This window comes from Oryzias melastigma, linkage group LG18 (genome assembly GCF_002922805.2).
Source record: "Oryzias melastigma strain HK-1 linkage group LG18, ASM292280v2, whole genome shotgun sequence".
In the NCBI taxonomy this organism is placed as follows: domain Eukaryota; kingdom Metazoa; phylum Chordata; class Actinopteri; order Beloniformes; family Adrianichthyidae; genus Oryzias; species Oryzias melastigma.
In genome coordinates this window covers 14,212,295-14,227,108 of record NC_050529.1, presented here as the reverse complement: position 1 = coordinate 14,227,108, position 14,814 = coordinate 14,212,295, and the positions used below count along the sequence as shown (strand labels likewise).

At 39.4% G+C, this 14,814-nt stretch overlaps 3 protein-coding genes across 5 annotated transcripts in view; 2 read left to right on the top strand and 1 right to left on the bottom strand.

Moving 5' to 3' along the window:
- Positions 1–1,615, top strand: part of LOC112155892 — a 5,079-nt gene extending 3,464 nt beyond the window's left edge. Inside the window, exons 14-19 of one of the 2 annotated variants that reach the window (XM_036216579.1) lie at positions 543–618; positions 694–866; positions 945–1,021; positions 1,096–1,214; positions 1,306–1,455; positions 1,519–1,615. In XM_036216579.1, the coding sequence (XP_036072472.1) occupies positions 543–618; positions 694–866; positions 945–1,021; positions 1,096–1,214; positions 1,306–1,455; positions 1,519–1,562 (639 nt within the window). In that variant the 3' untranslated portion in view covers positions 1,563–1,615. Of the gene's footprint in view, positions 1–542; positions 619–693; positions 867–944; positions 1,022–1,095; positions 1,215–1,290; positions 1,456–1,518 lie in introns of both variants that reach the window. The other variant, XM_024287921.2, reaches the window with a different exon arrangement.
- A 1,257-nt stretch (positions 1,616–2,872) lies between these two features.
- On the top strand, positions 2,873–5,122 carry LOC112155896. The gene is made up of 4 exons (XM_024287925.2): positions 2,873–3,071; positions 3,151–3,244; positions 3,310–3,398; positions 4,412–5,122. The coding sequence occupies exons 1-4, from the start codon at positions 3,042–3,044 to the stop codon at positions 4,826–4,828; spliced, it is 630 nt and encodes a 209-aa protein (XP_024143693.1). The 5' UTR covers positions 2,873–3,041; the 3' UTR covers positions 4,829–5,122.
- Positions 4,912–14,814, bottom strand: part of si:dkey-38p12.3 (ephexin-1) — a 19,771-nt gene continuing 9,868 nt past the window's right edge. The window contains exons 6-16 of one of the 2 annotated variants that reach the window (XM_024287924.2): positions 13,773–14,017; positions 13,385–13,545; positions 11,813–11,965; positions 11,607–11,736; positions 10,679–10,753; positions 10,516–10,608; positions 10,266–10,420; positions 6,693–6,857; positions 5,688–5,773; positions 5,511–5,615; positions 4,912–5,317 (exon numbers count right to left, since the gene is read on the bottom strand). In XM_024287924.2, coding sequence (XP_024143692.1) covers positions 5,154–5,317; positions 5,511–5,615; positions 5,688–5,773; positions 6,693–6,857; positions 10,266–10,420; positions 10,516–10,608; positions 10,679–10,753; positions 11,607–11,736; positions 11,813–11,965; positions 13,385–13,545; positions 13,773–14,017 — 1,532 coding nt within the window. In that variant the 3' untranslated portion in view covers positions 4,912–5,153. Of the gene's footprint in view, positions 5,403–5,510; positions 5,616–5,687; positions 5,774–6,692; positions 6,858–10,265; positions 10,421–10,515; positions 10,609–10,678; positions 10,754–11,606; positions 11,737–11,812; positions 11,966–13,384; positions 13,546–13,772; positions 14,018–14,814 lie in introns of both variants that reach the window. The other variant, XM_036216578.1, reaches the window with a different exon arrangement.

The following is a 14,814-nucleotide window of genomic DNA, read 5'->3' as shown; positions in this document are numbered from 1 at the left end:
AACATAACTTGGTTAATAAATTCCTCTGTTAGTTCTCCAAAGAACATGCAGCCATGTTGCATCAACTGAACATAAACTACACACTGACGGTACCAGGGAGTGAGCCTTACCACTACACGACCTCAGTCACAGCACTGCTGGATGTCTGTAAGTCTTGACCCAGAATATTGTTGGTCTGTCCTGATGATGGATTGAGCTCTTGATGCTATATTTGACAGCACCCCCAGTGTTTGAAGCCAACTGCACAGCTTCAGGCATCACTTTCAAGCTGGCCCATCAACCCTCTGACTACCTGTGGGAGTTCGGCATCGGCACAGATCTACTGACCATGGAGCTGGTGACGAGGCGGGGCTACACCATGAGCAATGACAGTCAGACTCTGGTGCTTACTGCTCCACTCTTTACTCATGGCTATGACTACAGGGTAAGATGAGGGACCTGCCCTCTTGCAGGTTTTAGCCACTTTGTTCTGTTGTATGCACAGTTTTTGTCTCTTGCAGGATGTTTCTTTGAGAGGATTCTACGGCACATTTGAGATCCTGGTGAGAGATGGTGATACGTCAAAGGTCCGGGCTTCAACCGTCAAGACGTGCTTCTTTGAATCCAGAGAGTACATCAGTAAGGATGTCCTGTTTAATTGACCACATTACGATGAGGAGGAGCTTTTTGGTGACCAGATCGCTTGCTTTGCAGTGTGTTCTACTGATGGGATGATGACCGTGGCTGCTGACTTGTCTGGGGTCATTCCAAGTGGCCAGATGCCGGTCAACTTCCACCTCTACAACAAACTTTGTGTACCCAATGAAGTCAATGGTACCAGGGTGCTCTTCTCTATTCCAGTCAACAGCTGTGGATCTGTCGTTAAGGTACTGGTACTCTTCCTTAAATCAATCTTGGACAGAACTTCTCAATTGTCAAAATGAACTCTTGTCTCTCTTTTATAGCTAAGAGGAAATGTGACTTACAGAAACAAGATATTTTACACCCTCAACAACTTTCCTTCTGATGACAATGATAAAGGGTATCTAATCTCCCCTACACACTACTACCACATTGTGTTTTGGGTTTAAGATCATTTTTACCCTCTTGTTTCAGGGTGACAGTTCAGTGTTCATATCCTCTGCATGGCCTCAGTCGCCTGTTCTCAGTGTACAGGTTTGAGTCTGACACAGAAGGTAAAGGAACGATCATCCACGATGTGCAAACCACTCCAGGTAGTACTCATGCCCCCAATTTGCTTTGGATGTAGTTGTTCTTAGACATGCATATATTGAGGCTGTTTCTTGACAGGTGTAACTCCTACTGAACCAACCCCAGAGCCTAAAACTACAACAACCACCACAACAGCTGCTCCACAGAAGACTATAATTCCCAACTACCTGCCAGCCCACCATCCTCCTGCTCACTACATCAGAGTAACCAGGGTTCATAGCCTACCAAATGTCTTTTACAGAGGTGTGTATAAACAGTCATCCTCAGCTGTAAATTTATTTAACTTATTTTGGCTTATTTTTGCAGGTTCCAAAGGCTACTTTCATGCCAAGCAAAACACATTCCCTTGAAAATATCCATTTTTAGATTTTGTAGTTTATAAATAAAGCTTTCTTTAAACATTGGTGTTGCACTTGTATTAGAATGATGGATCTTTTGCTGAAGAAAAATGAAAAGTAATACTGATATAACTCCCTTCATATTTGGTAAAATGTAGTCTGTGCTGATTAGAAGAGGTTCAGTAATGTGCTGTATGGTGTAGTGGTTTGCACTCTTAAAGAGGTCATGGTTCAAATCCTGGCTGAGTGACTCTAAAAAGTGAGCTCTGAAAATGAGAGGCTGTTCAATTAACTGCATGCACAGGCTGGTCAAAGTTACCAAACCCTCCATATGATTGAACTATCTTGAATGTATTGTAACATTTACATGCCATGATGTGGGCATCAAAAAATAGCACCAGGTGCAGGGTATCAGGACACCTGTATGACTAGAAGTATTCAAATTTAGTCGGAGTGGAAAAAATACTTAGCAAAGGGGGTAATGAATGCTCTAAAGTTGATATCCAGGGAGACTGCAAGCACATTTGTGTATGACATTTTCAAAATAAAATGCATTCCAAATAGCAGTCCATGTCTTAGGACAGGGGTCTGCAACCTGTTTAGCTAAGAGTCATTTGAGGCAGTTTCTCCCAGGCCAAAACTGAGAGATACAAAGTCCCAGTCTTAACATAAATATTTTCTAACAATTAGCCATTTGTTTATAAAATGAAGTTTTATAATTTTTTTTTTTTTTTTTTTTTTACACAAATGGAACTAAATTTGAGAGCAGCTTGAAGTTCCTTTCAGAATAAAATGCACCCTGGGTCAAGTAAGATCCTCCTGATGCAGCAGATTTTCTTGAAATAGTTACATATGGAATTTTATCATTTTGATTGAGGCATCATTTTTCTTTTTACTTTGAAATATAAATGTGTCTTGTGTAGAATCAAATGTCAATATCTTGTAAATTATGAGGCAAAAGGTTTCTAATAAGAAACCAGGCTGACAATAGATCGTTACTCTGCTATCTGACTTGCTGAAAACCTAAACTACAAAAAATATATTGACCAAAACTATAAACCCATGTATTGAATTTGTTTGCATTTCTCTTAATGTCCAGAGAGCTACAATGGAAGAACAAGAGAAATATTTCTCCAGATTATAAGTGAAATGATCTGCCAGCATATTTTCATCAATGTTCTCAGATGGGATGGATCTCTTGCACTGTTATAGCTTCATATGAAAGTACAAATTTTATCTGAGAAACTTTTTTTTATCAAGTCTCATTAGTATTCTGGTGCTATTGACTTTGAGTAGTTTTAATAAATATAAAGGTAATGTCAAAATACATTGGCTCAGCATTAAAGTAACGCATACTTGATGTCGAAAATCCTGGGTTCTGATTTTCAAACATGCACTTCCTTAGTCAGCCAGCAGATGTCACTGTTTCACAATTTATAAGGGGATGGGGGTTTTCTTGAGCGCGTGATCACTTCTGGAAGTTGAGGAATCATGACTAGCGAAAGTGGACAGCTTCCATCGGTATGTTTTATCGTTTTATTCTTGACATGTTAAGATCAAAGTTCGAGCTCGTGTGTTCATCCAGTTTCTTATGCAACAGAGAACCGGAGCGGTCGTGCTGCCCACGTCCAGCAGAACCGTTCAGCACCCCTCCTTCATGCCGCTGTCCGCGCGCCACCATGGAGGAGCTGCACGTGAGCTGAACATCAGTATGCGCGTTTACGTCGTTTATTGCGGAATTAATGTGTTTTCTCTGCAGTCTATCCCATCCTTCCCGAGGAAGTCTTCTTTATTGATCCCAGCATGCACTGCAGGGAGAGGATCCCCAACTTACTGACCCGGATGAGGGTGAGAGGAGCCCAAATAAACGTTTAAAGACGAGAAAACAAGTTTTACCATGTTCTTGTAACCATTCTTCTCTTAATGGAGGACTTTTAAAAAGAAAATTACAGTCAAAATTCCTTTCTGAGTATTTTATTTTATTCAAATCAGAATTAGACTAAAAAAAGTTTGTATCAGTGATGTAGAAAATACATCTGCATCAACTTAAATCATCTACGTCTTCATTTTGTGGTCAAAGCTGTATAGCTTTGATGTTGCTTGCCATTTTTGTTGCACCGGTAATGTTAGGTTGGGGTTATGAGGGGCTAGTGGGAGAGAGAGTAAACAAAGGGATGATGGGAAATAGAGGTGGGCTTACTTTGCAGCAATAGCCCAAAACTCTGAGGTGAATTTCTTATCAATTCCCGCTACTCTGCCAAAAATATTTGTAACTTTGTAAGTAAAAAATACCCTAAAATACTTAATATTTACGATAAAATAAATAATTGGTCTGAATTCAAGTCTATATAAACTTGTAGCAATGATTTATTGAATCAAAATTGTTCAAAACTCCTTACAATAATAATATACATTTTTTTCTTTTTGGAAATTATTGTCTTTTATATCAGTTATGTGTGAAAATGTGTTTTCTGACAATATCAGCAGCTTTTGGTTCTTAAGCACTTGATTTAAATCCCATTCTGATAAAAAATTGAGTCAAAATGAGCTTTAGGCTGAAAAAAATCATGTTAAAATTCACTTTAAAACCTTTTTTAACTGTAAAACTTTATTTAAATTATTTGACAAAGATTCACTTCTATTTATTTTACCACTAGTTATAAGACGATTTGATAAATGCTTTCATTGGTCTTGTGGCATTTTTCTGATGGACATATTCAAAGGGAATAATTTCTGACTGTAAATTTCTTTAAATTTTGGGTAAAAATTGCATAATTAAGATGATCATAGAGGGACTTTCACATAAGTTTGAGCATTAGAGATGGACCCTAGCCAATCAATTATTTCTTTTTTGTTTTAAGGCTTTTGATTTCTCCAGGCTCAACACCCCACAGCCCATCATGTCGTCCTGCCCGGCACCACCGAACCACCCGGATCCGTTCAGATCTGGACCCCATCCGACCAGAGACCTGGGCAGCCTCACCTGGACGGGGTGTGGTCCGGACACCCACCTGCAGCCTCCTCGGGCGATCATCCAGCTTTCACAAGAGGAGGACCAAGCCGTTACTAACCTGTTGAAACTGCACCACCAAGAGGCCACGGGAAGCAACTACACCCAGCAAACGGGAGACTTTACAAATGTTTTCAACTCTGCAGCACCCATGAGCCCCACAGCTCTGCTGAACCACCAGAGGTCAAAGGTCAGGAGGTCCAAGGAACTGACTGATTTGGAAGGGAACGCCGTGCACGTGCTTCTCAGCCTCGGAGATCTTCAGTAACACATGAGCGGATTTATTTAATATACAACCAAATATATTATTTCCTTACTTTAAGTGTTCCAACATAAAGTTGTGACAAAAGCTTGACAAAAAAGTGTTTTTATTTAAAGTTGAAGGAGCTTCTGTCTTCATTTACATTTTATACATTTGCAGTGGATGCAGATCAGACTGTGACCAGCAGAGGGAGCTGCAGGACAGCACACATTAGCATGTTGGTGAAAACTCATGCTTCAGCACAAACTAATGTGCAGTTTTGTTTGTTCGTCAGAGGAAATAAAAGTGTTCAGAACTTTTTTTTGGCACTTTTCTACAGTGAGTGGTTTTACTATATGGGGCGGGGCTTGTTGGTGACTATCATGGCGGCCTGGATCACCCTGTAGCGCTCGCGGAGGTTTCTTCTCCTCACGTGCTCGTTGGTGATCTCGATGACGTTGGCGCAGGGGAACCAGCCCTTCTGCCCGTCGCACAGACGCTTGCCTTCGTACCAGCCTGGAGACGACAGGCGGGGAGGAGGACGGACAAAGAGAGGAGGGGAGGGAAATTTGGGTTCATGCAACAACGTTTAAAGCTAAATCTGTATTTGAGGGTTGAGGTGTGAAACGAGAGTTCAGGGAAGGAGATAAAAAAACCACAACCATAAAGAATAACAGATTATTATCGGATTTATTAAACGTTTTCTTACCTTCGGTGGTTTTGCGGACCACGTTAATGATCTCGGCGGGCTCCAGGGAGAGCTCATCCGCCTGTTGGGCCACGTACTGCTCCACACACTGAACCTGAGGACAGTCTGACACACACACACATATGAGGATCGGCGGGAGGACGACGTGAAGTGTGTGGCGTTACCAGCTCCTCTCACCCCAGTCCTCGTAAACCACCTCGTCTTCATCGCCGTTGGCGTTGGTGGGGTTGGGGAAAACAGCCAACCACCTCTGCATGTCCGACCTGCAGACAGAACCACTTCAGTCAGGAGTTCTGCAGTAAATTCTAATTCACTTCAATGCATTTGGATCTTTATTTTTATCCAAAAAATATGACATATACTCTTTTACAAGTAAAAAACTGCATTTTTCTTCACTTGCTCTGAATTAACATTTCCTCACTAAGGTCGCCTCATACTGTCTGATCATTATGTGGTCTTAAAGGGGCACCAAACATTGCATTTTTGCTTTTGACTTCTATAAATGGGGGGTTAAATGTGCTGTCTGTTGGTCCTTGAAACATTTTGATCATTTTAAATAAACTTCCTGTTTAAACCATATGTCAAAGTCAAGGTCCAGGAGTCATTTTATCGTTTTTTTGATGTTATCTTGTGCTTATTTATAACTTGAGTAATTTTGACAAAATATAGTTTGAAAGTTATTTAAGGTTTCTATTCCTGATAATATTCCTGTCTTCTTATTATTCATAGTAGTGTTAAAAAGTAACATTTGTAAAGTTTTAAAAATGTAGTTTTAGTGTGTTCAATAAATGTTTCGACCTAAAGTGTGTTTAGGATTTTGGCCCCTTGTGTGTTTGAGTTTGACACTCCTGGTCCATAGTGACCAGATAGACCAAAAACACAACAAAAAATTCACGTTTAATGAGACTTTTTATCAGATAAGTATATTTCTATTCAAGATTAAAGACAGAGGGATGACGGATGCATATATTTTACTCTAAAATGTTAAAAAAAAAGATGATACTATCTCTTAAAATCTGATTTTTTTGTTCTTTTTATGCTACTTAAGGTCTTATTTTTGACAGAAATTCAACAGCTTTCTGCTTGTTTCTTTCAGAGGAAGGAGCTAGTTGACGAACTTTTTGTTTTGGTTTCAAACCCCTGCTAGAGATTTTAACTGTTACTGAGAGTGAAGACACTGACTGGGACGGGGCTTTGATGAGGCGCTCCATCATGCGTCCCTGGTGGTTCTCCAGCAGCGTGAGGACGAAGCAGTTCTCAAGGGGGAGGCCGCCGCCCCCTTCCTCCAAGACGTGCGCCTGCACCAGAGAGCGGTGCGCGTGGTCGACCACCACGAAGCGCTCCGAGCTACAAAACACCACAAACATGCAATGAAAGACTAATAAAGGGGAATTAAGGGTTTTGATAAAACACAAAAATCTCGTTGCATTTGAGGAAGTTTGAACTTCTTTTGTTTTAAATTCCTATTCAAACGTTTATTTTAAATAGTTTAATTCCTTCACTTCAACACGAGTTCCCTTTTTAACCAAAATAGGATGAAACCTCAAAGCAGGAAGGTAACCTTTCTGTGTGTGCGTGCACCGTAATGTGAGGGGAGGAGCTTAGAGTGCTTTAATATAATTCATTTGTGGACAAACTGTTTATATATTTATATTATTAAAGATAAAACTCACACAGAAATAACCTCCAATTTAAAAATAAAAATCCTGGTATTGCTGCAGTGAGACGCTGCTGCTGCTCAGTCCTGAAAAGAGGAAGTGATGCAGCGACAGAAATATTCTACGGCCCTTCAGAGTTCAAAAAGGCCCGATTTTAAGAGGAAGATTTATTTACTTTTGCTTGATATGCAAATATTGTTTCTTGTGATTTGCAAGAATTATTGTGAAATTCGATTTAAAAAAAGGTTCTGCAGCTTTTGCAGTTTTAAGGATTATTTTTAGTGCATTTTTTTTTTTTTTATAGTCCACTCCACTCTGATTGGCTGTCGACCGCATCAATCAATTTACAAATCTACAGAAAGCTTCAATAGCAATCAGATTGTTGTTTACGGTCTACAACACTAGACTCAAGACTGCACGGTGGTGGAGTGGTCAGCATTTTTGACTCACAGTGAAAAGGTTCAAATCCCAGCTGGGACCTTTCTGTGTGGAGTTTGCATGTTCTCTCCATCCATGCGTGGTTCCCCCCCCCACAGTCAAAAACATGCTTTCAGGGCGTCATTTGTTATTCTAAATTGTCCCTCGGGGTTCAGATGAGTGTTCAGTTCCCCATCAGTACCAAGGCTGGGACTCCCAAAAAAATCAACACATTTACAAGACAGATTTGACCTATTTTAGGTTTTTTTTTAGGACACAATAAATGAGGGTTTATCGTAGTTTATATTTTTTAGAACTTTATGCATTTTTTTTTTAAAAAAGGAAAACGTCTAGATCAGAAAAGAGCCATCAGGTCCAGTTCCTTACGGGCTAAAACCCAGTGAGACTTTTTAGAAAAATACACTTTATTTATGTTTTTGTGCCCATTCCTATTTAAAAACTAGTTTTTAAATATTTACAATACCTGAATTGCATCAGTGTAGTATTTTTCAATATGTAATTTTTTTTTTTTTGCTTTTGACACATATGAGTTCCTTTCAAAATAAAATAATCTTGAATAAAAATAGTCAAATGTTACCAACTATAAACATGACAACATTAGTGTAGAATCCAATAAACAAAAATCCACTCGTGTCGATGTAATATTTTCTTGAGGAACTAAGTCTCTGCTAGATACGGTTGTGCAGCAGAAGATAAGAATATGTGCTTAACTTCACCGACAAAACTTTTGTTTATTCACAGCATTTTTTAAAGCCACAGTGAAGAGATAATAGAGGCTCCACAGCCTCAAGTTAGATTTTAGCTGCAACTATGGAGAGAAAATAGTCTCACTGGATTTATGTGGATGAAATACTTCATTTGTAACTCATACTATCAATTTTGTGCATAACTGTGCAAGTCTGTACTCGCATGTACACTCAAATATCAAAAATGTACAAATACTAAATACAATTCATGCACACACAACTAGAAATTACAGCAGCTTAAGACTAACTACGGATTAAAAATCATCTGATACAAACACAAAACCACGTTTATGCACAGGTCAGAGTTACAAGAGCACGAGGGGAGTTTCACATCTCCAGATTTGTGTAGATGATGCGTTTGAATGCTGCTAGAATGCTGGGTCATCAGAGTTTCCTTATCAGCAGCTTTGAACTGAAATTGTGAAAATCTAGTAAAAACTTTTCCACTTTCGTGAATAAAAACCACAATAATGAGGATTTTAAAAAAAGTCAAAAGTTGTAAAAAAACGTTTTCCATGACTCATCAAAAGCTTGATCTTTTTGAGTGTTTTAAAAATGCGTATTCAGACGAAAAAAATCTCAGTCATCGGGGAATATTTGTTTAAGGAAGTGGAAAAAATGTCAAGATTTTACTAGATATTTATTTAGATACCTACAAATTCAGGACTTTTTTTTTTTTTTTTACAAAGGAAATTAAATCTAATGTGGAACAAAAAAGAAACAGCATAACTAAAGTAATATCAGATACTTAAAAAAAACGTCAAAACAAGGGTTATTTCATAGGAAAATAGGAAAAAGTAAATGGGAATCTGAGCTCAATTAAAAAATTAAGGAAGATGTTTGAAATGAGTCTCAGAAACTCTCAAATGTGGAAGGAATTTGCATGGAAGAACCTTATTTTATAACGCTCCAAATCAAAAGCCTGGAAGGGACGACTCAACTCAAATTAAAGTTATACGTTTTTAACAAAAATAGTGCCAACATGTGTAAATCTACTAAAATCACAGAAGATTTTGACGCCTAAAACTTTTGTTTTTTTAAAACTTTGAGTTAACACACCAAAAAAACATCCCAATTACTGTGTATTATGTTTATTTATTTATGATATTAGTTGTTGTTGCTGATCCATGTCTGTAAATGATTACAACTTGAAAACAAACAATATCAATAGAGTTTTACAAAAAGGTTTTTACTAGATATTCACAAGTTGAAGCGGCTGAAACTCTGATGACCCAGCATTCCAGCAGCATTTAAACGCATCACTTATACACTTCTAACCGATCTGTGCATAAATGTGGTTTAATACACTTTAGAAAATACATGTTTTTTATGTGTTTGTGGCCTTTTGTTTAAAAAAACAAACGAGTGGTTTGAGAGTGCAGGAGCCCTTTTGAATCAGGTTTTAAGCTGCTGTCAGTTCAAGTTGTGCGTCTGTAAACTGTACTTTGTGTTAGTACGCTTGAGAGTGAATACACAATCGCAAGTACACACAAGCCTCATTTCCACTGAGCGGTATGGGTCGGTCCAGTATTTTGGGCGTTTCCAATATAAAATGGACCCATTAAGCCGGACCGACCATGTTTGGTATAGACAAAAAATGTAAAAGGGGCGGAGCTACAGTTGAAACAAACCCATTAATTGGCAAAACAGACAACAGAAGGCATCAAGAAGTATTCCTCTCAATCAACATTAAATTCTATATATGTACAAAGTACCAATAAAAAGTACAGCTGGATGACCTCTATTGTTGTTAGCTTCACCACTACCATGATGCTACAGTTGCATAAGGGTACCGTCTCATACTGCTTAGTGGAAACAAAGTTTAGTTACACACAAACACTATTGTATGAGTTACAAATCAAGTGTCACACACAGAAATCAACGGAGTCTATTTTCACCCTCTGGCGTCTCACCCTTTCTTGACGGCGATCACCAGCAGGTCGTTGAAGAGGAAGAAGTGGACGGGGCTGAACTTCCCCCTCATGTTGAAGAGCGTTGCTCCTTTAGACATCTCCTGGAGCTCTCCTCTCTTCTCCAGATATCGGTTTTGGGAGATGATCGGCACCGCCTGGCGAGGAGGCGACAGAGTTCACATCTTTGAAGTGAATAAATAGTCGTGAGGTAGTCGTTTATTTAAAAAAAAAAAAAAAAAAAAAAGCTAACCTTTAGCTTATCAAACTCGAGTGTTTTCGAAACTTCAATCAGCTCCTCCACCTGCCTCATTTTTCCCACCTCCGTGTTGCACTCATCGATGATCTACATGACAAAAAAAGTCAATTTTTTGTTGAGTGTGTGGAGCTCCTGGAGGAAAGCGAGACCCGCTTACCTTGGAGACAGACTCTAGAGCCTTGGAGGCCGACTGCTCCTCTTTGGTCCCTTCTTTTGTCCTCTTCAGGATGTTCTACGGCAAGAAGAGCAACACATTTGTCTTTCGGCAACACATTTTTCTAAAGAGCAAATCCTAAGAAGGTCAGGAGGTTAAGAAGGTTAAGCGTGTTTGCTAACAGATAAGAATGCAGATAAACGACGACTGACTCATTCAGGATGTTTATTGACGTTTTTTCTAATAATAAAAAAAATATTTTACACTCGAAACATACCAGAAAGTTTTTAAAAATGTACTGCAAGAACTGAAAGTAAAAAAAAAAAAATTGTCTTTTTATAAAAATAATCTTGTTAACCCTTAGACCCCCCCCCACCCAAAAAGAAAAAAAAATATTTTTTTTACTAATTATTTTTATAGCTTTTTGTCTTGGTGGAAGACAACACAATTAAAGAATTTGAAGTGTCAAAATGAGGTTTTCCGTTCGGTTAAGAAGGCAGTAAAAGGGTTAATAAAGTTTTTCAAAAGCGACTTGAATATTTTTTCTTAAAATAAAAATTCCTCGTAAAACCACTTTTTTCCGCTTTTGAATATATTTTGCCAATTTTAAGAGTATTAGACTTATTTTTAAAGGATTTTTTTACAGTGAACGTATGACAGGATAATTTAAAATCCTTCATTTCCAAATGTTTGAGTGTGTTTGTCATCTGAACTTTAAAGTAGGAAGCTGCAGCTCCACAGTTTGGTTTTTAAAGAACATATTGAAATGCAGCTCAAGTGGAAACACGGAGCAGCAGAACGGGTTCCTCAGGTTCATCTCGGAGAACAACAGAAAGCAGCGCAGGATCATCTGCTGCTTTGGTTTAGATCTGACTAATTTCACAGGAACGTTTTTATAGTGTAGGATAAAATCAAGATCTCTATTTGTCACCTCAATGAGCATTTTGATGCGGGTTATGCGCTGGAAAGGAAGCAGCAGGAAGGACACGAAGGGCAGGCGCTGGCACTGCGGCGACTCCTGCAGGCGGGTGATGACCGCGGCGAACTGAGCGTTGGTCTTCCTGCGGGCACAGAGCGCAGAGGCTTCAGCCCAACCGGCTGCATTCCTCAGCTGCTTCCAGTGAATGATCTCCTTACATGAGAACGGCGTACGTCTTCTCCTGGTAAATCTGGTTGCGTACGTAGTCGATGTAAGCGGGGAAGTTGTGCTGAGAGTGGTAGTGGATGATGTCACAAATGTCCGGGAAGACGATGTCCTGAAACACGCGGTCCTCCAGGTCTTTTAGGAACCTGCAGCATGGAGCAGAAAGAGGTTTAGAAGTCTCCAGAAGCAGCAGGATGACGTCATGCTGCTATGAAAATGGTGTTCTTGGTGTTTATTTTTCTGATGATGGAACACAATATATTGAGAAAATTAAGCCCAGAATTGTATTTCTCAGAGTTTCTTTATTCAAACTGTTGCGGATCAAAAGCAGATGAAAAATGTTGTTGAAAAAAAGATAGAAAATACGCTGGATCACTGATCTAAGCTGTGCACCAACTGTACCTCCCAAAACTCAGGTGAATTTCTAATGAAGTAATACCACTCTGCAGAAACTACCACATTTTTTGGAGTATAAATTGCATTTTTTTGCATAGTTTCTCCAGGGATTTAACAAATAATATGTGATTTTTAACAAATAAATATTGACTCATTATTTAGCTGGAGTTTCCACTAATAACTGCTAGAGGGCGCTGTAGGTGTGTGTATCAGTAATTGCCACTAGCAGAAGAAGAGCGAACATAGAGGAGAATCTGATGGATATGATATTTTTTTCTGAATTGTATCAAGAAATTAATATTCTTGGTTTTATTTTCCTTCCTCAGACTAAAGCGGGACAGAAAGTCACCAAACTGGGTCACAGATAAAAGTCTCATTAGGATTCACACACCTAGATATGTGGAATGTGTTCTTTGGATTGGAGCCATCCCCTGGGGGAGCGGTGAGCTGCAGACACAGGCGCCCTTGGGAACCATTTGGTGGTTTAACCCCCCCATTAAAACCCTTAAATACTGACTGAGAAGCATGGAGGAACTGAGACTTTGGATTTGAACTCACAACCTTTCATTTTCAGGGTGGACACTCTACCACAAGGCCACTGAGCTGGTTGAGTAGAAGGTAAAGATTGTCGTGAAGATAAGTAAATGAAAATAAATGTTTACCAATGTTTTGAAGAGTTCTTAAAAATAAAGCGAATCTATTAACTTCAACTATATGATTTATCGATATACAGTCAATGCTTCCATGTAGCGGTGAGGTTAAAACAGTAGCTCCTCCCACACGCATCTGGAGCGTTTTGGACAAGTGTTGAGCAACAGCGGACGTGTATTTAATGCGTGAATCACGTTCGGTGTGAACGTAGCATTACGCCAAGCTTGGCAGATTTGTTCAGAAGTCTTAAACATTTCTCTCAAAAGAGTAACTTATGATCTGGAAATTACTTTATTTCTTTATCAAATTGTTGTGAATCAGACAAAAAAAGATTATATTTGTTACTTAGGGTTGATGTGCCAACAGTCATGCCCACAACTTTTAGGTGAATTTCCAATAAACTACTACCGCTCTGCAGAAACTATGTCCTCAAAAGCCACATTTTATTTAGATTTTGGCTAAAAGTGACATAACCATAACTAAGAAATTGCTTGCTGGTTTCCTGTTTGGCTCCTCACCTCTCGCTGACCTCGCGCACCCTCAGGATGTTGGAGAAGAGGGTTTTGTTGTCCCTGATGATCAGCGACTCCCCCAGCTCTCGGTTCTCCAGGAAGTGTTCGGTCAGAACGTGCAGGGATCGCAGGTAGGAGGTCTCCGAGGTCAGGACTTCGAACATGCTCTGTCAGAGAGAGAACGTTTCAGCGATAAGGACAGAAAAAGGCTGACTAATGCGGAGAGCTCGGCTGGATAAACTCCAGCTGGGATCTAAAAGCCAGAATGGATTTCCACGTCATATAAAAATGCAGAAGTATCACTTTAAGAAGCAATTTAAACTGCTCCTCTAGTTCCTCCTTTTATGTATCGATTTCTCCTCATCGATTGAACACAGTAGCCTCCCCTCCTCACCTCCTGGTACTTGCACTCTTCAGGCGTGAGCCTCTCCAGCACGCCGCTGTCCCGGACAACGGGGAGATCCTGCCACAGCGTGCTCTTGTCTGTGGGGACGGGGCTGCTTCGGGGCCCCCCTCCGTTGGCGCTGGGGCGGGCGGCCCAGTCGTAGTCGGCGCTGGTTTTGCTGATGTTCCGGCAAACGGTCTGCCGCCGGATCTCCTTGGTGATGACGGAGGCGCGGTACGTTTGGTACAAAGGTTCTACAGGAGGGGGGGTATTTGAGGACAAAAATCACATTTTAATTTCATTTTAGAATTTAGTTAAACTGGTAATTCCAGTTTCCCTCTCAGGATTAACAATTGAAGGATAAAAGATTTGACTTAATTACCGTATTTTCCGGACTATAAGTCGCGTTTTTTTTCATAGATTGAATGTCCCTGCGACTTATACTCCAGTGCGACTTATATACGAATTTTTAATGAGATGAGATATGGACCGTAAGTCTAGGATGCCCTCTTGTGGTGATCTATGCAATTACTTTATTTACTTTAGTTATTCAGACGTGACACTGAGGACGAAGAATTTAATGGATTTAGTGATATGGAGTGAGATTGTGTGCAATTAAGTACAGTAAAGATACAAAGTTGATGAGTTCTTGAGGCTATAGTTAAATAAAACTGTTATGTTATATAAATGCTACACCTTTTCGTTTTTTTCATGATGCTAATATGTGAATATGTGTTGACACATATTCAGCCTGTTTTCTATTCACTTATGAATGTTATAACTTACCTTCCAGGATGATGTAATATCGTTTTTTTCAACCAGTTTGTAAAATAAATTACTTGAAAAAAATGCGACTTATACTCCAGTGCGACTTATAGTCCGAAAAATACGGTAATTAATTTCAAAGCAGAAAACTCCGAACCTGATCATAACCATCAAGCCTGCAGCTTTCAGCCTTTGAGTGTGTCTGTCTGAGTTTATACAAATGTGTTTTTTAGGTGAATTTGCTTGATTTTTTTGTGGCATTTTAAAGATTTTAACAAGTTTTTTT